At 40.3% G+C, this 24,233-nt stretch overlaps 1 protein-coding gene across 1 annotated transcript in view; it reads right to left on the bottom strand.

The window, feature by feature from the left end:
- Positions 1-24,233, bottom strand: part of il4i1 (interleukin 4 induced 1) — a 35,335-nt gene that overhangs the window by 3,551 nt on the left and 7,551 nt on the right. Inside the window, exons 2-6 of the mRNA XM_039763909.1 lie at positions 23,208-23,425; positions 20,777-20,889; positions 15,844-16,045; positions 14,774-14,848; positions 3,090-3,226 (exon numbers count right to left, since the gene is read on the bottom strand). Coding sequence (XP_039619843.1) covers positions 3,090-3,226; positions 14,774-14,848; positions 15,844-16,045; positions 20,777-20,889; positions 23,208-23,425 — 745 coding nt within the window. The remainder of the gene's footprint in view (positions 1-3,089; positions 3,227-14,773; positions 14,849-15,843; positions 16,046-20,776; positions 20,890-23,207; positions 23,426-24,233) is intronic.

Here is a 24,233-nt window from a genome sequence, read left to right as displayed (position 1 = left end):
ACTCAACATTAGTATGCATAATGTCATCTCAGAAGACACCACATATTGGACTGTGGCTTGAATGTGTTACAAAAGCCAAAGACTATGTTGTGTAACAATGTTGTCAGTGAACAAACATAAAGCATGTCTGTAATGGGCATAGAAACATCAAAACTGGACAACTGAGGAGTGTAAAAAGGTTGTTTCATTGGATTTATCCAAATTCCTTTTGCTAATGGAAGGATCAGAGTTTGGTGCGAGCAACGTTAGTCCAGGGACCCATCCTTGGTTTCAAAAGTAGGTTGGTGGTGAAAATGTGATGGTGTGTGTTAATGTATTCCTAGCACACATTAAGGACCCTGATACAAACTGGATAATGTCTGAATGATGAGGTGTATCTGAATATCATAATTACCATTTACTATTTTACAAATGCAATTATGTCAAATTTGTGAATTAGATTAGATAAGATAAACTTTATTAATCCCATGGGGAAATTCAGATGCATACAGCAGCAGAAACATAAAAAACAAGAATAGAGACTCAGAGGACGAATAATACAGCCAATCAATCAATCAGCTGATAAATAAATAAATAACTAAATGAAAATCAATATATGTATATTGTGTCGATATTTCAAAATTAACTTCAAGAGTTCATTGGGAGGAAGCATTGAATTGATTGATAACAGTAAGCAGAAAAGTCCCTCAGAGGTGCTTCCTTGCACACTGTGGTGGAATGAGCCTTTGGCTAAAAGTACTCCAAGAGAGTGCCTTCTGAAGGGGATGGAAGGGATTTTTCATGGCATCCAATTTTTCTACCATCTTCTTTTCCACAACAGTTTCCAGTGTGTCCAGGGTTCACTTTGATGGAACAGACTTCCCTAATAAGTTTGTTCAGGTGTTGTGTTTCTTCTGAGCTCAAGTTGCTTCCTCACAAGACTGCAGTGTAGAACAACACACTGGTTAATGTAGATTGATAGAACATTTCCAGTAGCTTGCTGCAAAAATCAAAAAACCTGAGTCTCCTTATGAAATACAGTTTGCCCTGGCACTTCTTATACAGTGTCACTGTGTTATCAAACTAGTCCAGTTTGTTGTTCATGTGAACCCCCAGGTACTTTTAGCTCTATACTACTTCCACATCCTCTTCCTAAATGGCGACCAGTCTCAGAGGCTTCTTGGCATGCCACAAGTCCACCATCAGCTTTTTTGTCTTACTGATGTGGAGTTGTAGGTTGTTGTCCCTGCACCACAAGGCAAAGTCCTCCACAATCTTCCAGCACTCTGACTTGTCTCCATTATTAATGCAGCCTATGATGTCGGAGTCATATGGACATTTTCAAGTGCTGGAATTGTACTGGAAGTCTTTTATATAGAGGACGAACAGGAAGGGAGACAGGACAGTTTCTTGAGATGCTCCAGTATTACACACCACCATTTCTAACACACAGTCCATTAGCCTCACAAACTGCTGTCTGTTGGTCAGGTACTCCATGATCTAGGAGACTGTTGGGGCATCAAGATTTAAAGCCTTGAGCTTTTTCTCCAGTCAGTGAGGAAAATTGTGCTAAAGGCAATGGAAAAATCAAAGAACATTATCCTGACTGTGGGAGTGGGAGTAGACTCTGTGGAGTACGAAGATCAGAGCATCCTTCATACCTATATATGTCTGATAGGCAAATTGCAAAGGATCCAGATGTTCTGAAACCAGGGATTGTAGCTGTTTTAGGACAAGCTTTCAAAGGTCTTCATGACATATGAAGTAAGAGCAACTGGTCTGAAGTCCCCGGGATCACTAGAATGCCCTTTCTTTGGCACTGGGACCACACAGGATGTTTTCCACAGCTAGAGAACCTTCTGCAAATTCAATGAAAGTGAGAACATGTGCTGAAGGCCATCCGCAGAGCTGGCTGCCACATATTTTCAGTACCCTGGGGCTGATTCCTTTCAGCCATTTTGTTAACTTACTAAAAATTAAACTGATTCTCTAAAATCAATAAAGATTTGAGTAGTTTTGAGTAATTCTCACTATGCCATTAGCATAAATGTCCATTGGTCATATTGCTCTTCTCTATGGACTATGTGGATTTCAGCTTCTTTAAGTGCTCTTTTTGTGAATATTTTTGGTGTAGTGAACTTTGGCTTTGTTTAAGAACTGCGATGTCCAGATCACAGACAGATGGCTTATTTCCTTTAGTTTTTCCTCTTTGTCATGCATTTTTGATACACATTGCTTTTGGCTTGTTTTTCTTTTTTTAAAGAAATTCTTTAAAAAGAAAGAAAGATTGTTTTTGTCTTTTAGGCCAGGGTTTTCATTTTTTTGTTTCTCTTTACCTTTGTGGTCTGTTTAGGCTTCAAGTCTGCTTCCCCAGCTTGGGGTAAGGTTGATTTTGAAGTCCTAAAGTTTTTGAGTAATTGCGGGTTTTGAGTTTGTGAAGTCCAGCAGATCTTAACTGGCTCTCTCCAGTGTGATTTCATTTAATACAAGTTACTGCTAGTTGTCCTAAGTAGGCTTAATGTTATATGAGTACCAATAACAATACATTCAGAAGTTTAAACAGTCATCTGAACTATAATCATTTCACAATATTTTGAAACAACTTATAAGATTGTACATGAAGATGGGTTTCTCATTTAATATCAACAAAATGCAAGGTCTGTATATTTTTAGTTTAGACTTTATTAAATTGTTTATTTTCTGAATCCTTTCATTCCACTATAGGGTTATAGAAGGCTGAAACCTATACTGGCAGAATTAAGGAGAAAGGCAGGAACCAACCCAGGACAGAGCACCAGTCCATTACTTATGTATACCAGGGAAATTTCTAGTAAGCATAAGGCTTAACCTGCATATTGCTGGGATGTCACAGGGATTCAGAATATCCATAGAAATCCCATTTGGACATGGTAAATATTGAGACTCCATATTGACTGTGTCTATGCCAAGATTTAAACATGTTTCCCTGGAGTTGTCAGACATATTTCTCAATATTGCAACATTTTTCTGCCCTTAGTATAAAATGACTAAAAAAAAGAATAACTTGTTTGAAAGATGCAACATCTAACATTGGGAAAATATTGGAAAATGTTAGAAATTATACGACTTACCGGTTTTGGTCATTAAGATCAGAAAGGAGCCTCAAATTCTCAGTAAAGGCGTCATAGAAAAATCCAGTGTCATCCAGCAAGTCTCCAATCATCTGCACAGCTCCTTGGCTCAAACGTCCCTCATCTAGAAAATATTCCTGAAAGAAAATGTATTACTTTTTGTTAGACTGTTGTTTGCATTCTTGGTATGTTGTAGTAAATCCCATTCATTCTTGATTACTTCAGACTGTCCATGTTATATGAGGATGGCACTGAGTCTCAAATGTAGGAGGTTGGTGATACACATTGAAGGTTAAATGTTCAATTCTAAGCAGAACTTTATAAATAGTACTGTACCCTGGCAGCTTTTTTAACCAGTTGTGACAGGATGGTATGAAATTCAAGGGGTATGAATAATCTGGGGACCAGTTGTGACAGAAAGCAAATTATGTGAAATATTCCACTTAATGTATCCTAACACCAGTCTCGTTGCGTGAGTATGACTAAAGTATCTGTAAATTATTAAGACAATATATTTTTGTTCTTATTTGGACAAGGATAATTGTGTTTTTAAAAGAAGATTCTCTGAATGATACGTTAAATATGTTAGGAAAAATACCAAGTAACTTGGTTTCTACAGATTATGGAAGTACAACCTGAAATTCCATCCAGACCAAATACTTTATGAATATTAACTCATTTAAAATCCTCTTGGCATCATCCACAGAAAAAAAGAAGAATGAATCATTTACCGTCCCAAGCATTAGCTTCTGAGAAACATTTTTCTTGCCATCAAATCAGGAAAAGAAAGCTTAAGGTTCATTGGGGAGAGAAAATGTGAATGTGAATGATCTAGGCTTTAGTGTGTAATCTATAAGCATCAGTGTATCCACCTTCATTTTTAGTGCATCGCACGTGCTCCCTTTAATGGTTTCAATTGCTTTCCTAAACACTTAACCGCATCTCTTATTGTTACTGAATCATTACCTTGAAGTACAGTACTGCAAAATGTTAGCAAATTATTGGATGTCTCTCTCCTTTCTTTCACACATCAATACTATTACACGATCTGCCTACTTCCACCTACGCAATATCAACCGTCTCCGTTCCTCTCTCACCCCACACTCTGCTGCAGTTCTTGTTCATAGCCTTGTCACCTCTCGCTTGGACTATTGTAACTCTCTTCTTTTTGGTCTCCCTCAAAAAACTCTTCACAAACTTCAACTAGTCCAGAACTCAGCCGCCCGTATTATCACAAGATCTCCTTCCACTCACCACATCACTCCTGTTCTGCATCAACTTCACTGGCTCCCTGTCAAGTTCCGCATTGAGTTTAAAATCCTTCTGCTAACCTTTAAAGCTATTCATGATTTAGCCCCTCCATATCTGTCTGACCTTCTCCACATTGTCACCCCTTCCCGTACTCTTAGATCATCATCCTCAATTAAATTGACTGTTCCTTCTGCTCGTCTTTCTACAATGGGGAACAGAGCTTTCAGTCGTTCTGCCCCGACTTTGGAATGCACTGCCTCCTGAGATTAGAAACATTAATTCACTTTCTCTGTTTAAGTCTTCAGTTAAAACTCATCTTTTTAATCATGCCTTCTCTATGTAAACATTGTACTGTATTGTTTGTCGGTTGCTGTGTATAATGTACGGTGTCCTTGAGTGTTTGAAAGGCGCCTATAAATAAAATGTATTATTATTATTATTATTATTATTATGTCATTGCTCATCAACAGTTTTCTTATTAGGAGTTAAGCAGATTATTCTTGTAGGCACACAGTTGTTTAAAAGTTCTTTTAATGTGTTCAGTTGTGACTATTGCATACTCATCCGGATCTGATAAAGAATCCAAAAATATGTTCCAATTTACATAATCAAACAATCCTGCAATTTTTCCTCCTCCTCCTCCTCAGTGGTAGTAGTTGTTGTATGATTACATGATCCACTATGCAACATATTGCTGCTTTCCATTGCCAGCATAAACAAAAATTAGTTAACTAATTCATTTAAAAAAATTAACTTATTGTCCAGCACTAACCCATTTTTCTTACTGTCTCCTAATGATTCAGTCTCTGTTTATAATCTGGAAGCTAGGGCACAGGTAGATGGTTGGACTATACTAGGTAACGGTGGGGTAGCTGTTTGTAAACCTGTTATCGGGGTGTGCCAATGATCCAGACTGTTAGCAAACTTGGTGGGGTGGGTGTCATGCTAATGGTACACAGGGAACTATTCCTTAAATCTGTTTTATTGAAGTCATTATGCCAGGCATTTGACTGCTGTGCTGTTGGCACCCATGCTTTGGATATTTCTTCTAAACTAAACAAAGTGTAATTGGGTGGGTGTGGCCTTTAGGGGCCAATCTCAGGTCTGTGCTGAACCCAAGATAAGCCAATGAGGATAAAGTTACAAATAAAAAACATAACTAAAAAAACAAGCTCCTGTCTACCACTTTGTCTAGTGGATCTTATATCACTCTAACTGATAGGGTGCATTCTGCATCAATCCACTTCATTCTTCCTCACATCCTCTCCCATCTAGAATGGCTGCATGGCAGAGGCGACTGCTCTAAGATTACAAGGGAAGCTCTGCCTCCTCTAAAATACCATAAAAAAATCATCAAATATTTTCTGTTGTATTTACATTGCTATTAAAAAGAGAGTCCTAGAATTGGTTCAACTTCATGGCTAATTCATTCAGAATCACCAATAGTTTCTTACAGATCGTCTAACATGCTTTTTTTCTCATACATTCACATGGCAGCATGATCTATTAAAACCCAATAAAGTGCAGCTTCACTGGACATCAATGGCGCTTCAGAATATGCTTTGTTTTCAGTGCAGCAAAGTTAAACATTTACTGGACAAGTGCTTCAAAACATCCTTTCCAGGATATAGTGCTTTTTTAGTTTGCACCTTGTTTCAGCTTAGTAAAATTTGTGCGTTTATTTCAAACTAGGTTGTTATGAACTAGCCAGGCAGCTGGCTAGCTGTGCATAATGGCTAATATTGTTGATTTGATAGTCTTCCTTATGTGGAGAGACTCAGAATTAAACAGCAAATCAATGGCCAAGATTGACTTGGTTCAAAAGTCAGAAAAAAATAACTAGTTTTGTCAACTCTCCTGGTATGACAAGTTGAGTTTGACAAAGAGAATGTACTGTTGGCCATGCCGCTTAATGAAACCATCTCAGGTAGTCTGGCCAAAACTGAGTTTCAGGGGTCTGGTTAACTTTGACAGAACATACAAAAGTTATGAGGAAATCAATAAAAGGTGAGTTTATGTGCATGGTTAAATTGTCTTGGTAGGGTTAGAGTAGAACATGTAATTAATGATGGTGTTCGCATTCAGGAGGCAAACCATAATGAATCAGCGAAAATAACAGGGCCTTACTTAACCGCCTAATTGACGTTTCTTTCCTGCTTGATCATCAAGAGCTGGCATTCAGAGGGCATGGTGGAGACAGTGAATCTGCTAGCAAGCAGAATTACAGAGAATTCACTGAAACATTATCCAAATATGATTCTGTCTTGGCCATACATGTCCAGCCATCTTATGTGTTTTCTGGTATATCCCATTCCTTTCAAAATTACTTGATTTCTTCTATTGCAGCCACTGTTGTTGATAAAATCAAAAGTCAAGTCCAAACTACTCCCTTTGTTGCATGGCAAGTAGATGAGACAACTGACACTTCATATCATAAACAACTGTCTGTCATAATTCGATATGTTGATACAGCAGATCGAATTCAGGAGCTATTTGTTAGATTTTGTGATGTTTCAGAGAGGCAAAATGCCCCGTCTACCTTTAATGTTTTATATGAGAACATGCAGGCCAAAAATTACAAAGAAAAAACTTGTGGCTCAAGCCTACGTTGGGACTGCTGTCATGGCTTTCTCTCTGAATGGAAGCCATGAAAGTGTAATGGAAGCTTATTGTGGTGTGCAAAATCTGCAAATATTTGTCTATATTTCCATTATATTTTGCTCAAGCCAAACAAGATAAACTTAATACAGTACATTTGCTTGGGCAGTTTAACATCAAAGCATTCTGTTTTCCTGAATTGTACCAGCATCAAATCACAGTAACATCTGTTTGAACTGAGCAGGAATTCAGGAGATGCCTCAAGCTATATTGATGATTTTATCACCTGTGAAGAAATGGACACCAGGACTAAATTGGTTCACAGCTTGGGAAAGGAAGGCTCTTAAAACATCATAAGCTTTATTGTTTGGGAAACAGACTACTCTAACAGATTAAAAAGGTTTGAGCAAATTCAGGCATCATATTGACAGCTAGCCAAACAGAGTATGTAATAATCACATATTGCGAAACCCCGATGGAAATTTTATAATAAATATGCCTCATTTGAGAGTGATATCAGGAAGAAGAGAACACTGCAACGTCAGGAGAGGGCGCCAGCCACATGCAACTACTTTCATTTGACCGTCAGCTAAACCATCTCATGAACAACTTCGATTGTTAGATAAATGCCGCCTCAGGACATTCATTTTTGACATCTTTAACTTTTCGTAAGCTTTTTCTAAAAACTATATATATATCCAGACTTTGCTATCCACATTTTCTTTTATGGTTTTCTCTTCTGGTATTATTGATTTTTAATAAATACCTTCTTGCTTTTAACTTTCTATATTTTGTCTTCATGTGATTGAGGTAATAAGGTAATTATTTTGATCACCTGGAGCAGTAGGAAGTGCCATATTATACGATTTGCAAGGTTTATCGAGCTGAGGACAGAGCTCTGTCCAATAATGAACAGTGTGTTAAAGTAAATTATTCACTCGTTGATAAATGGCCTATAGCCAGAGATGTTGAACCTTTGTATGTTTGAATATATTCTTGGAGACCAAAGGTAATATTTAGGTCTGAGATATATCTAAGATATCACACATTGTTCATGCCTATAATAAGTAAGTCTCTTGGAGTACTAGGGAAAGCAGACTGTGCCTGTGTTATTCATACAGTACTTGTGTGGGTTAAAGTGCTAGGGAATAAAATGCATGTGTATAAGTCTTTCATATGGTACTTTTGTGGTTAGGGTTTGTGTGTATGCGTATACTGTATCTATGTATGTCTGTGTTAAAAGTTAAGGTGCAACAGTAGACCAACCCAGTAACGAATCTGATGAGTACACTTATCCCTGAAGAAAATAAGTAAAGTGTAAGCAGAGGGAAATAGCGCGATAACACAAAGCTAAAGTTGAAGCAACAGCCTCCAATGCAATGTTTGTACACTGCTATGCATACAGACCGAAACTGGTGTTGTCTCACGGGGTAAAATGCTTGTCTGAATCCAGAATGTTTTTCGTATCTGTCTCTAGGTTTGTCACATTTTTTTCTAAACCTATCAAGAGGATGTCTTTTCTCGAGTCTGCATGGTGTTCAACGTTGTTCAGAAATGCTCCTACTCAGAGGAACTTCACATCACAAATAGTGGGCACTGTAGTGAGCAAGTATGATAGGCTCCTGTAGACTTTTGAAAAGATTGTTGAGGATGAGACCATAGAAGATGAGGACACATTCAGTGCTTCCAAAGGCTTCTTAAGGACACTGGGGGATTTTGAGTTTGTTTTCATGTTGAACACATACTGTACGAACAAATCTTCTCAGAAACTGATGTAGTTTTTGACATTGTGCAGCATAGGGCTATGGATGCTCTGTACTGCAAACAAAGAAATGAAGTCTCCTTGCTTTTGCAAAAGAGAAGAGATCAGAAGAGGCTTTCAAAGCTATTTATGCAAAAGCTGCAAGACTTACATTAGACCCTCAAAATGAGCCTGGGTGAAAGCGTCAGGATCCCCAGGAGCGTTACAGAAATCTGTACGTGGCAATCCTAGACAGTCTTATGAAGCCGATTTCTCAGCGTTTTTCAAATTTGAACCATGTGCACTTCCTAGAACTAACCAATCTAGGAAAATCTGATGGAATGAGACAGGTGTTTCCTGAGGAGGCATTCCAAAGTGTCCTGAAAAGTTATGGCCATTTCTTTGATTCAGGGAGATTGAGATCTGAACTCCAAGTTATATATTTAAATTGTGACTTACAGGGCAAAAGGGGTAAGCTGTGTGATTTTTTTGTTGTTTTTTGAAGACACTGAGCTGGATAGTACAATGCCTTAGCTATACAAGCTATTGTCTTTAGTGAAAACAATTAGAGCTACATCAGCAGGTATAGAGAGGAGCTTCTCCTGCTTAAAACGAGCCATTGTTAAGCTACAACACAATGGGCCAAAACTGTTTTAAGCAACCTTGCTCTGCTTGTCATTAAGAGGAAACTGGTCAAGTCTCTGTAAAAGACAGCCAGTTGGTATTACAGGGTCACAGACCATTTTTTACAATAAGAAAGGAGGGCATTATTTAAAAATAACATGACCCAACAATTGACTGATTATATTGTATGATGTAGGCCTACGTCCTAGGTATGACGTTAAACTGCATCCGGCCCTGCAAGCGGTCTTCCAACTTGCAGGGAAATCATTGGAGTTGGTGGCAGGATTAGCACTCCAGCCACCGTAAAAAAAAACTTCACAAAGCTCCAAGACTACAGAAAGGACTCCTTTTTGCTCTCTGCGGGAGTAGCTCTGCTGCAGCTGCCCATAGGAAGGCTGCTCGCATCATGAAGGGAATAGGGGAAAGCCCTCGGGAGCCCCATCCCCGGAAGAGTTTAAACCGTTGGATAGCCAATAGGGTCAGGTCTGTTGGGGATCAGAACTGGCGTGGTGCTGAGGCGTCGCCTGCTGCATGGCAGCACTCGGGTCCTAGTTTGAGGTGGCCCATACGGGTGGGCGCATGGAATGTCTTGTCTCTCCTGCAAGATTATTGTCTTCCTTTGCTTTCGGAGGAGCTGCGTAAATTCCGCATTTCAGTGGCGGCACTCTCTGAGGTGCGCAGAACGGAGATTGGCCAGATCTCTGTAGGTGGATACACCTTTTATTGGTCTGGTCGGTCTGATGGCTGTCATACTTGTTGAGTAGCTGTTGCTATAGCGGATTGGCTTCTTCTGATGGTGTCTGATGTCACTCTTTTCAATGAGCATATTATGGGACTTAGATTACGGCACTCCCTGGGTGCCTTGTCTGTTGTCTCAGTGTATGCTCCGACCGCGGTGAGTGATGTCTCGGCGAGGGAGACATTTTATTCGCAGCTTCTCTCAGTGGTTGATGGGTACCCACGAGGTGACCCTCCTCTGGTCATGGGTCACGTCAATGCAACCACTTGCAGTGACAGGGCTTGCTATGAGGATTGTCTCGGTCCCCATTGGTCTGGTGACCATGGTGAAAGTGTCTCCTTGTTCCTGGACTTTGCAAAAGGTCAGGGGCTGTGAATCGCTGGATCCTGGTTCCAGCGCCCTGAACTACATTTTTGGACTTGGTACTCCAATACTGGTGGTGCGGTGAAGGAGATCGATCACATCCTTGTGGGCAGACGCTGGAGGCTCTTGCAAAACTGCAGGGTCTACAGATGTGCCCAGTTTGTGAATTCTGACCACAGACTTGTTGTTGCTACTCTTAGGATCTAGCCTAGGTCCGGTAGGTTACCACCTACTAGGAAAATAAGCCTGGACTTGGCCAGACTCCAAGACCAGGCTGTTTCTAATGAGTTTGCATGCAGCTTATGTGAGGAACTTTCAGATTTGGGTATGATTGCCGATCCTAATGTGATGTGGGAGACCTTCTATGACAAGACCCTGAAGGTTGCTGAGGGTTGTGTTGGTGTTACCGGTGTTCACCGAAGGAGGTGTTTCATCTAACAGGGCACCCTGGATATCATCAAGAGGAGTCGCAGCGCATGGCTCAATGGCAACTCTGGTCTGTACCGGGAACTGAGGACGACGGCTGCAAGGGCTCTGAGGGCAAATAAAGAGGTGGTTGTTAGTGGAATCTGTGAGCAAGTGACACACCATCTGTGGTCCTGCTTACAGAAGAATCGAAGCATTACGCACATCTGAATCTGTTCCTCGGAGAGTCACAGTCATGGCAGCTGATGGAACGGTCCTTATGGATGACACTGCAGTTGTGACCCGCTGGGCTGGCTACTTTGAGCAGTTGTTCAAAGCTGATCCTCCGGCTAGGACGTTGGATATCTCTGGTTCCATGGTTCTTGAGGATGATCCTCCAATTAGCTATGAACCACCCAATCTGAGATTGCACAGGTGGTGAACCAGCTGAGGCGGGGAAAGGCTTCAGGGATCTGTGGTATCCAGGGTGAACTTCTCCAGGCTGGTGGTAAGGCTGTCCTCCTGGCATTGCAAGCAATCTTTGCTTCCATTTGGGAGACTGGCATCATCCCATCTCACTGGAAAATGGGACTTGTCGTCCCTTTCTAGAAAGGGAAGGGTGATCACTTGGATTGCGGCAAATACAGGGGGATAACACTGCTCTTGGTGCTGGGTGAGGTCCTTGCTAGGGTCGTCCTCAAAAGATCGTGGATAACTTGCTCAACTAATAGCGACCAGAACAGTCTGGTTTTACGCCTAAGAAGTCTACCATCGACCGCATCCTGGCACTGAGGGTTCTCATGGAATGCAAACGCGAATATCGGCAGAGTTTCGTTGCAACTTTTGTCGATTTTCACAAAGCATTCAACTCTGTTGATCGAGCTGCCCTGTGGGACATCCTAAGGGTTCGCGAGATCCCCTCGAGGTTGCTGGATATCATGGCTGGCCTGTACACTGGTACTGTGAGTGCTGTGCATAGTGGAGGCAGGACCTCTGCGTTTTTCACAGTTGATTCTGGGGTTTGTCAGGGGTGTGTTCTTGCTCCTGCTCTGTTCAATGCTTGTATGGCCTGGGTGTTGGGCATAGTCGTGGGGTACAGTGACTGTGGGGCATCTGTTGGTGAAGAAAGATTCCCAGATCTTGACTTTGCTGACGATGCTGTGATCTTCGCGGAGTCAATGGAGGCTCGGATTGGGGTGCTCGAGAGACTGTGAGGAGTCTGAGTGTCTGGGCTTGCGAGTGTCCTGGATAAAAACCAAGATCCAGGCCTTTAATGACCTCTTGGGCACAGCCATCAGCAGTGTGTCTGTTTGTGGAAAGAGTGTCGACCTTGTTGAGAGGTTTACTTACCTCGGCAGTGATATTCATGTCTCTGGTGACTCTTCCTATGAAGTCAGTAGACGGATTGGGAGAGCATGGGGGGGTCATGAGGTCGCTGGAAAGGGGTGTGTGGCGCTCCCAATATCTATGCAAAAGGACGAAGGTCCAAGTCTTTAGAGTCTTGGTACTTCCTGTCTTGCTATATGGTTGCGAGACATGGACGCTATCCAGTGACCTGAGATGAAGACTGGACTCCTTTGGTACTGTGTCTCTCCGGAAAATCCTTGGGTAAAAACTATTTGACTTTGTGTCGAATGAGTGGCTGCTCATGGAGTCCCGAATGAGGGACATTACCTGCATTGTGGGGAGTGTCAGTTACGGCACTATGGCCATGTGGCGCGTTTCCCAGAGAGTGATCTGGCTTGTAAGATCCCCATTGTTGGGGACCCGAGTGGCTGGACCAGGCCAAAGGGGGACGCCCACGTAACACCTGGCTGCGTCAGATAAAGGGTCATTTCCGGAGGGTGGGATCAGACTGCGTGTTTGCCTGGGGGGTTGCAAACCAGGATCCTGAGTTGTTTCGCTGTGCAGTGGGTGTGGAAACGCACTGTACCAGTGCATGCTCCCCAATTTGGCTTGACTTGTAGGCCTAAAATGTACTTCCCCTGTTTGAAAGACCATCAGCTGCCATTGCTTGATGGTTATTTCAGAACCTTGTATTTGACTGAATCCATTTATCTATCTATTGCCCATTTTCAAGGCCTCTTTCTTTTATTTATTCTTTCATCCCATGTGCTTTTTTGAAAACATCAGTTGCTGTGTCTCATTTGTATTTGTCTGGCAGTTTAACACTCACACTAAATTAAAAATCTCTATAATGAACTTGAGAATGAATTGGACACCTCTGAATTAGTGATGAATTCTCACGTTTTACTGGCAAACCACACAGAATGCAAGGTTAAGAAAGGGGAGTATGATGCAGTACGCAGACAGGAAACCACCTGAAAAGCTGGTGACATTCTTTTGTCAGTTTCTCACACACTTCTGCACACCGCTAAGATATTCATAATCGTGAGACTCCTGTGGCTTTCTCACATAAAGAATTCACAAATTTTAAAGCAGAGGGTAGCATGATTGTGCAGTGATGTGCACTGCTGATTCAAAGCTCCAAGAGCCTTGGTTCACATCATGGCCCTGTTACTGTCTAAGTGCACTTTGTATATTCTGAGTGTGAGTGCCCTCGGTTTTTCAGGGTGAGTGTGGAATTGTGCCTTAAGTGGATTGGCATCCTGTTTAAGTTTGGTTCCTGTCTAGCATCTGATGCTGGCTGTATGACACCTGGCTTTGCTTGACCCCAGATGGGGGATTAAGAGTGTTCTATAAATCGAAAGAAGGATGTTAACTATTCTCTCTCTTTTTTATTATGCATTTTTACACATACACATACTCAAAGTATGAATTCTTTTGCTGTTGCTTTGACAAATTTGTTTTACTTAAATCTGCTACAGCAAATGTGTCATTGTGAATTTATTGGATTGTGTTAACCTACATGCCTCAAGCATTTACAATATCCTCATAATCTGAGTTTAGATTAAGATGACATTAAAGGTAACTAAAAGAAATCAATATTCAGGATGGCACCAAGCTTTTAAACTCTGCTCTAGCACCATTAAATAGGGTTATATGAAACAGAAGAAAGTGGGCAACTGACCAGCCTGGAAAATCTAGGTAATGGCTGTTAACATCAGCCAGGAATATCAACAGCAACAGCGATCAACCCTGCAAAATGTCCCTAGCGGACATTGGCAGTATCGTGTACAGCAGGTACAAGCGGTATTGAGGACACTGAGCAAAGCCAGCCTACAAATTAACCCAAAGAAATGTTTCTTCGGGTTACCGAGGCCAAATATTTAGGCTACCTATTTGACCACAGTGTTCAAAAGTTGACGCCATATTGAAATGGCCCCCTCCGAGGACCAAATGGCAAGTCCAAGCCTTTCTCGGACTAGCAGGCTACTATTGCCAGTTTGTGTCCCGTTTTTCCGAGAGAGCGGCGCCCTTGATGAACCTCACAAAGAAGAGGTGCCCGAATCATGTGGTATGGGATGCTACATCAGAAACTGCATTTAGTGTCTTAAAATGGACCCTTACGTCGACTCCAGTTTTGAAAACCACTGACTTTTTTTTACCCTTCATCGTCCAGACGGACACTTCAAACACAGGCCTTCATTTCCCTTCATTGAACCTGCACCCCTGACTCACTCCCAGTTCCAGGCCCAATGTTGGCAATGCTAGGCAACATCCTTTTAAGACACCACTTTGGAGATTCCTACCAGTCCACCTAGTTCTTTTGGAGAATTCTCTTTTGTGTCTTATTGCCACTGACAGCTTCTGTCTACCCATACAGACCTGTGATAGATCTCAGTCTGAAAGGATCACATCAGGACCTTACACCTTTTGCGATATTCTGTGCCATTGTTACCTCCTAAAACCCAGCCTGGCAGTCTCTTACAAATAAGAGCCTGTATGAAAACAGCTTCTAAGCCATTTTAAAATGGGAAACCCACAGGCAGTGTCCCAATATACAGCATAAAAAATTTACAGTAACTTGAAAAAACAATAAATAATGATGGAAACATTTACCTTGACAGTGTAGGAGTCATATTTTTGCATAACTTTTGAACAGTTGTAGCCTGTTTTTTTGAGGTAGTCTTTCACCTAAATAAAACATTTTTCTAAGATTAGACCAAGGGCTACTGCAGTTTTTCACATTAAACAGCCTCAATATAATATCAATTTGAAATGCTTTGTCACAGATTACACAGGTTTAATATATTGATATATTGCTTTACTGGAGCAGGGGCATTGATATATTGTACACTCATCTATCTATTAACTAAAACTGCCTAATCAAGCTTTAGGCCTTGGGGTCCTTGATTCTAGCCTGACATCATTGGAAGAAGAGATGTGACAGGACTACTTTTTCAGTAATAATATCTGAATTTAGGATAATGTTTCATTTAGTGAAAACTTCTGGGAACTTCTGCTTGGCCTGAACAGGCTGTAATTTCCACTTTCTCCCAGACATTATGACAAGTGTGCTTGAGTAGAAAGGCACTAAACAGGAAAGTGGACATCCCTTTGAACTGACCATGTGGCATCAAGCAACAATGCAACCAGAAAAAATAAGCTGAATTCCCGAACCAAAGGCTAGGCTAAGAACAGAGTATGGGGACAATGGGCCAAAGCCTGAGGTGTGTGTGTATGTGTCTAGGTCATGCTTGCTTTCTAAATACTTTAAGATAAGATCCAGTACCTCCAGTCACTATGAACAAATAAGGACACAGTAGTATTGTACATCTGGACACCCCAAATAGTAATAGACTGTTAAAGTTCAAAAATTCATGTCCATACCATTCAAATCAAATGGTAATTGGTTTATATGGAAATCCTCCAGTTATTGTTATTTATATCTGATTGAGCCAAATCTGATGTTGTGTAAATCATTCATTACTGAATATCATGCATGGTGTAGTACACATCTGTATAGGCAAGCACCACCCAAACTGACTGAGCTGGGCTATATCACAAGTGGGGTCTGCCTTATGTGTTAATGCTACCAGGATGAATTACATCTTTGGTTAATTTTGAATAGTCCAACCTGCTCCATCTTAGATATCATTAATATATATCTGAAAAGCTTATAATCTTACTGGAGCTAGTGCGTCATTGTAGAGCTGTTCCGCCGTCTTTCCTTTCTCATGATGATACACAGTATAATTCAACACATCTGGGTCATTGTCAACAACACGAGTTCTCTTGCGGATACCGTTTATGTAGTACCAAGTGTTGATATCTTTTTCAATGAAGGAGTTCAACGTTAGATAAAGCTTTTCAATAAAGGTAAGTAGAATTCTACAACAAAGAATATGAACATGTCCTGTAAGTTACAATATTGCTTAGAACTGTCTCAATTGTGTGTCTATGAATAGTGTGTTTTAATGAAGAATCACATTAGAATGCAGTTTAACCAAAATACTTGTAAGATGCACAACAAGCATAAGCTAAGAACAAAAAGGTGATATTTATGTAGAAATATCATTGCTACAGCCCCTAAGCAGAATTGGTAACGGCAAAACTGGCATATTTGGCACATGTTTTTCTAATCCAGTGGCACAATGAGATGGCATAGATATTCAACAATGGAGAGTAACAACATTATCCCAAAAACTCCTTGTATCTCTACCCCAGGTTCATTTTAAAATGGCATAGCATAGCAGTCTGGACAAACCACTGGTCTTTATATTGTTGCTCTAACATATTTAGCATCTGTGACTGATATTCTGATTCAATTAAAATAAGTTGTACAAGTTGTATCTCCGTAACTGATAGCAGACATTTAATAAAAATGGTTGCAAGGTAATGCAAATCAAATTCCCTAAAAGTAGGCACAAAATTGTTGACTTTTACACTTTCCCTCAAACACTTCCATCTTTAGCATCGTAGGATAAAAATTGTGATGCCCTCTATTTTTCTTTAGCATGGCATGCAGGCCTGCACATTGAACATCAAACCTCCACCTCAGCCAAAGTGAAATTCCTGAGGAAGCCAAGGGATGGCTCGTCTGTGGAACTGGCTGGGCCTTTCTAGTGTGCAACATCAGGACAACTTTGGGAAGGGGCAGCATCAATCACAAATGAATTCTTTCAAGAATATCCAAGACCCTCACACTTCTTGCTCAAAAAAGAAACTAACTATAACTCATCTTTGCCAGCCTAGATCTAATCTCCAATTACAATCCAGGAGATTAGATTTACTGAATATGTAACCAAGAAGCCTGTAGCACAATGTCCACTCATTCCTTTGTAATCGAATAGCTGAAATAATGCCCTGCTGTCTCTAAAAACTGCCAGGAAGTTGGCTCCTAAAAATAAAGTATACTCAGCTACATTTTAGTATTGTTGTGACAAGAGGCTAAGACAGAACATGAAGAGTTCTACTAATGTCAGCTTCATTTACTTTGGATTAACAGCCACACTACCAGTCTTACCTTCTTGCAGGTACATAAAAGGTCTTTTAGGTTTTGCACGGTCACATAAATACATGTAGGTGATGCATAGCTTATTTAGGTTATTTTAACTAATGTCTTTATCTAGGATATGCTACTTTGGGTTTGATAGCCAAATTTTCATAATGATTGACAAATAAAGGAAATTATTTTAAACAAATTACAATACCTAAAACTATCTTTCCTCTTATTTATCATGACACGCTACCTGCTGACTGACATTCCCCACCCTGACAATTGTGTTTGTAAGATACTGGTGCAACATAAGCTGAGTAGGGCAATTAACAAAGTAACCCCTTCAAGGAATTAGTTGGATAAAAAAATGGCAAGTTGTCCAACCTAATTCCAATATACCAGCTATTAGACATCAGTATTTGCTATGACACTTCATATGACTTTTGTCACATGCAGAAGACTGTCACAAGCCTTACTGGAACTGATGTAGAAGTAAAACTGGAGAGGGATCTGGGTTTGCATTGCCACATCGAAATTTTTGTTTCTTCCAGAGTCACAAGAGCATCAACCCTTTACATAGCCATGAAATTCAAATAATAGTCAATGCATTACTTTGGTCATGCAGAGTGGTGGCACTAAGGCTATGGCTTTGTGCCAGCAATGGGAATATTGCCAGTTTCAATCCTGTAAATTCCAAAAGTGATTCTACTCCGTTGGGTCCTTGAGCAAGACTCTTAACCTGTAATTGCTTCATTCTGGGTATGACATTAACCCGAATCCACCCCTGCAAGAAGGTCCTCCAACTTGCATTGAAAACTTGGGGGCCGGTGGCAGGATTGGCATTCTAGCCACTGTAGAAAAGCTCATACTGTTCCACTCATTCAATTTAGTGTAGTGCTGAGGTGTCACCTGTTGCATTCCTGTGCTCGGGTCCTACTTTGGGATCCTGAAGTGGTTTGCTGTGTGGTGGTTATATCAGTGCATGCTACCAACCTCTCTCTCACTTTGTTTTTGTGTATTCAGTAAGCTTTGCACTCATACAAAGAAGGAGGTAGCATTACTTTCTAACTGCTTACATGTTTCAGCTGGTTTCTTGCCTTGATGTACTGCTTTTTCTTAGAGTGTTCAATGCTTTTTCCTTGTGTCATTCTACTTTATTACGGATACCTTTACTTATGGCCTTTAATGTGGTGAATTCTTTATATTTGTGTATTTCTTGAGTTAATATCAATGTCTGGTGAGAATCACTGGAAAAAATGTACTGAAAAAAATGTTGACACATTCAATACCTTATTTCCTCCATTGTATAAAGTGGACACAAGAAATTATTCTTTCATGCATCATTTCTACTTAATATTACTACGCTGCATTTGCTGCTTTTCATTTTCATTTCACATGCTTGCTTTTTTTAATGATTACATGGAGAGAATATATTTCTTGGGCTCTGTCAGGCAAAATGTTCATAAGGTTCTTTGTTCCCAGACATTTTCGAGCATAAAGGTCCTAGTTAAACTCCGATTGGTTTATTGTACCAAAGAAGTACTATCTTAAAATTATTAAAAAGTATTAAGACACACGGTCATTTGAAAGTCCCCAACTGCTGAACTACTGACTCACTGGAACATCACAGTTGCTGATTTGGTCAACTCAGGGATTTTTTAATTGCAGCTCTTGATAACTTTCAAGGCTCTTCAGGCACTGACATCATCTGGAGAAGACAACAGCTAGAGCACTGAACATATCTCAGATAAATGGTGCATTCATACTGTATCTGTAAATTTTATTGGGCGTTTCCCAGAAGGAACTAATTGTTGAATTCTTGGCCCAAACATTTTTTTAAATATAACTTTACATCTTTTTGTTTTTTATGAGTTATTTGTGACTTTGTAATCTGTAGCGAGAGTAGGGAGCAGGTTGAGGAAACCCTGGAGTGTTGGAGGTTTGCTCTAGAGAGGAGAGGAATGAAGGTCAGTAGGAATAAGACAGAATACATGTGCGTAAATAAGAGGGAAGTCAGTAGAATGGTGAGGATGCAAGGAGTAGAGTTAGCGAAGGTGGATGAGTTTAAATACTTGGGATCAACAGTACAGAACAACAGGGAGTGTGGACGAGAGGTGCAGGCAGGGTGGAATGTGTGGAGAAGAGTGTCAGGAGTGATTTGTGACAGATGGGTATCAGCAATAGTGAAAGGGCAGGACGGTAGTAAGACCAGCGATGTTATATGGGTTGGAGACGGTGGCACTGACCAAAAAAAAAGGAGACAGAGCTGGAGATGGCAGAGTTAAAGATGCTAAGATTTACATGTTAACAATAGATGGGATTAGGAGCGAGTACATTAGAGGGTCTGCTTATGTTGGATGGTTTGGAGACAAACTCAGATAGGCGAGATTGCGTTGGTTTGGACATGCGCAGAGGAGAGATGCTGAGTATATTGGGAAAAGGATGCTGAGGATAGAGCTGCCAAGAAAGAGGAAAAGAGGAAGGTCTAAGAGAAGGTTTATGAATGTGGTGAGGGAGGACATGCAGATAATGGGTGTAACAGAGCAAGATGCAGAGGACAAAAAGATATGGAAGAAGATAATCCACTGTGGCAACCCCTCACAGGAGCAGCCGAAAGAAGAAAAAGTTATTTGTGTTTTTGCTGTGGTTATTTATTTTATTTTTTTGTGCTGCTGGGGCTTTAAGGTGGAACTGTAAGTGAAATGGCTTTTCCACAATGCATTTCCCAGCACTGAGCCTGGTGTTGGAGAGGCTCGGAGGATCTCTCCTGGAAACCACCCATAACTATTTGCCAACTACCCGCTTTACAGTCTACAGGTCTCATGACTGTGATATTGCGCTGAACAAATGCCTTTTTTGACCAGCATTTTCGTCTTTCCAATAGAGTTTGTTTTTTTCTTTTTTGTTGCTATTGCCAAGTTGGTGATTCAACAGCAATTTCCGATATCAACTCCACCCTTTTTACCCTCTTATTTGCATTCTTTTTGACACTATTAGCAGAAGTAAATCAATGACTACACTATGATAGCAACCCAGACATTCAACTATCACAATTCATAAAAAGCACTCACATTTTGACAGCAAACAAACGTATTGCAGCAGACATATTACATAAAATCAATTATCTACTAAGATAACAATCAGCCATAGTCCTGGCAAAACTGGGAATTGTTAAATTAACTATATTCTTCACTAGAATAATTTCAGTCATAGATCATGATACACGTAAATAATAAATTATGTCAGGCAACATTTTTCGTTTTACAGGTTAAATTAACAGATTTGTATAATACCTACCTGACATCTTTATGGAAAGGCATCTTGAGTCAATACAGATTTTCTCAAGTAAGAAATGTAAATAAATAAAACAACAGCTTTGAATGTTTCCCCTTGTCCATGCCAATAGCTATTTTCAAAATTTTTTCACCCAGTTTTAAGGTTACTGGAAATGGACTCTATATTAGCAGTATTTGACACTCCCTTGAATGAATAACATTTAAAATGAGTACATCCTTTACCACTACAGATCAGACTGGTTCATACTTCTATTTAATAAAGCTGTCAGATCACAAACTAATGAGTGGATTATTCATGTTAAAAGAAAAGAAAGTGTCCAGTCTTACTTGTGAAAAGAAGGAATCCTCATGGCTCCAAGTTCTGCATACCACGTATTATTTTTCTCCCTGTAAGTGTACACCCGTCCTCCAATTCGATCACTTGCCTCAAATATGGTTATCTGTAGATGTAAACCAAAGAAGATCATCATATAGAGATAGGTACATTTCCCAAAATGACTGAAGCTCTATTGCTTTTAGCTGAAATTTTACAAGATGTTAGATTTTCACTTTTGGCTCTTGATGCATTTTAAACTTTTTTTGAAAGAGACTGTAAAGCTTAGCTGTAAGTGGCTGTTGTAAAGAGTTTAAAGTCGCGTCAGGCAGGAGGCCAAGTGGAGTTTGGTGTTGAGAGGAGCAGCAACTGCTGACTGGTGACAGAAGAAGACCAGACTCAGGAGAGAGAGAGAAGGGTGTTGGGACATCAGAAAGGAGGGCATTGGTGAAACATGGAAGGTAGACATGTAAGTAAGTAAGTAAGCAAGTCATCCCACCTTACAGAAGGGGTTTGTTTCTGTAAGCAGAAAGAAACTCAACATTTTTTCTTTACCATTCATTTGCAGTTTATGTCCTTTTGGTTTATTTCTCACTTGTATGGTTTTCATAAGAAACTTGCCACTTTTTACACTTTTGGCCTTCATTATACAAATGCACTAACTCTCTTTTGTTGCAGTATGCACAAATACGCACACATATGTACATTCATCCACTTATTTTCTGAACTTGTTATTTACATTTTTACAGATTCAAAGAATTCAAAGAATCTTAATTTCAAACACTCTAACATTTCCATACATGTAACAATTCTAAAAAAGTTGGGACGCTGTGTAAAATGTAAATGAAAACACAATGCAATGATTTGCAAATCTCATAAACCTATATTTTATTCACAATAGAATATACAAAAAGCATCAAACATAGAAAGTGAGACATTTTACAATTTTATGAAAAATATTAGCTTTTTTGAATTTGATGGCAGCAACACGTCTCAAAAAAGTTGGTATGGGAGAAACAAAAGGCTGGAAAATATTTGGTGCTAAAAAGAAACAACTGGAGGAACAACTATTTAGGTTAATTGACAATAGATCAGTAATATGATTGGGTATTGAAAGAGCATCTTACTGAGGCAGAGACTCTCAGAAGTAAAGATGTGCAGAGGTTCACCAATCTGCAAAAAACTCTACAAATTATGGAACAATTTCAGAATAATGTTCCTCAACTTGAAGTTGTGAAGACTTTGAATATCTATTCAGTAACAGTACATAATATCATCAAAAGATTCTGGGAATCTGGAGAAATATCTACTGTATGTGCAAGGAACAAAGCTGCAATTTAATATTGGATGCCTGTGATCTTCGGGCCTTCAGGTGGCGCTGCATTGAAAACAGGCCTGATTCTGTCCTGAAATCACTGCATGGGCTTAGGAACACTTCCAGAAATCATCGTTTGCGAACACAGTTCTCCATGCCATCCACAAATGAAGGTTGAAGCTCTATCATGCAAAGACAAAGCCAAGCTTCTCTGGGCCAAAGCTCATTTAAAATGGACTGATGCCAAGTGGAAAACTGTTCTTTGGTCAGATGAATCGAAATTTTAAATTCTTTTTTGAAAATATGGATGCCGTGTCCTCTGGACTAAAGAGTAGAGGGACCATCAGGCTTGTTATCAGCGCTCAGTTTAAAAGCCTGCACCTCTGATGGTATGTGGGTGCATTAGTGCGTATGGAATTGGCGGCTTGCAATGGAAAGGCACCATCAATGCTGAAAGGTAGAGCAACATATGCTTCCATCTAGACTACATCTTTTTCAGGAAAGGCCTTGCATGTTTCAGCACAACAATGCTAAACCGCTATTGCATCTATTACAATAGTCTGGCTTCATAGAGGAAGAGTCAGGGTGCTGAAATGGCCTGCCTGCAGTCCAGACCTTTCACCAATTGAAAAATTTGGCACATCATGAAATGAATATAACAAAGACGACCCAGGACTGTTAAGCAGTTAGAATCCTATATAAGACAAGAATGGGACATCATTCACCTCCCAAAAGTCCAGCAACTGGTCTTCTCAGTTCCCAGATGTTTATGGACTATTGTTAAAAGAAGAGGAGATGCTATGCAGTGGTAAACATGGCCCTGTCACAACTTTTTTGAGACGTGTTGCTCATTAAATTCAAAATGAGGTAATATTTTTTATGAAATAGTAAAATCCCTCAATTTCAATATTTGATATGTTTTCTGTGTTCTGTTGTGAATAAAATATGGGTTTATAAGATTTGCAAATCTTTGCATTCTGTTTTTATTTACATTTTACACAGCGTCCCAACTTATTTGGAATTGGGATTGCATTTTGCTTGATGATCTCAACATCAAAACCTTTCTTGTATACCCCTTGACAGTAACAGACAGGAAAGGGCTATTTCAACAGCCATATTTAAAGGCTTACCTCATGGCCAGCCTCCTCTAGCAACTGGGCTGCCGTCAGTCCTGCAATCCCTCCACCCACAATAATGATTTTCTTAGGCTTGGATGTCTTTGGTAAGCCCTTTCTGGCAATCTCCAACAGTTCTCCATAGTCCTGATCCATAAAGCATTTATTTAGGTCATCTTCATTATCTGACTTTACTTCCTGCACCATCAGCATCAGGCACCAACAACACAGCACTGCAGTATAAGAAAACACAAATGATTGTAAAGTAAACAAACTGCTCAAAAAATTAAAGAAACACTTTGCAAACACATCAGATCTCAATGAGAAAAAAATCATGCTGGATATCCATACTAATATGGACTGGATAATGTATTAGGAATGAAAGGATGCCACATCATTTGATGGAAATGAAAATTATCAACCTACAGAGGGCTGAATTCAAAGACACCCTGAAAATCAAAGTGAAAAAATGATGTGGCAGGCTAGTCTATTTTGCCGAAATTTCATTGCAGTAACTCCAAATCATACTCAGTAGTTTGTATGGCCCCCATGTGCTGGTATGCATGCCTGACAAGGTCAGGGCATGCTCCTAATGAGACGACGGATGGTGTCCAGGGGGATCTCCTCCCAGATCTGAACCAGATCTGTTCATCACTGAGCTCCTGGACAGTCTGAGGTGCAACCTGGCGGTGTCTGATAGACCGACACATAATGTCCCAGAGGTGTTCTATTGGATTTAGGTCAGGTGAGCATTGGGGCCAGTCAATGGTATCGATTACTTCATCCTCCTGGAACTGCCTGCATACTCTCACCACATGAGACCGGGCATTGTTGTGCACCAGGAGGAACCCAGGACCCAATGCACCAGCATAGGGTCTGACAATGGATCCAAGGATTTCATGGTAGTCAAGGTGCCGTTGTCTAGCCTGTAGAGCTCTGCACGTCCCTCCATGGATATTCCTCCCCAGACCATCACTGACCCACCACCAAACCGCTCATGCTGAACAACATTACAGGCAGCATAATGTTCTCCACGGCTTC

The sequence above is a fragment of the Polypterus senegalus genome, chromosome 9, assembly GCF_016835505.1.
Source record: "Polypterus senegalus isolate Bchr_013 chromosome 9, ASM1683550v1, whole genome shotgun sequence".
Taxonomy (NCBI): Eukaryota; Metazoa; Chordata; class Cladistia; order Polypteriformes; family Polypteridae; genus Polypterus; species Polypterus senegalus.
Note: the sequence above shows the minus strand (reverse complement) of the source record. Positions and strands in the feature narration are given on the sequence as shown.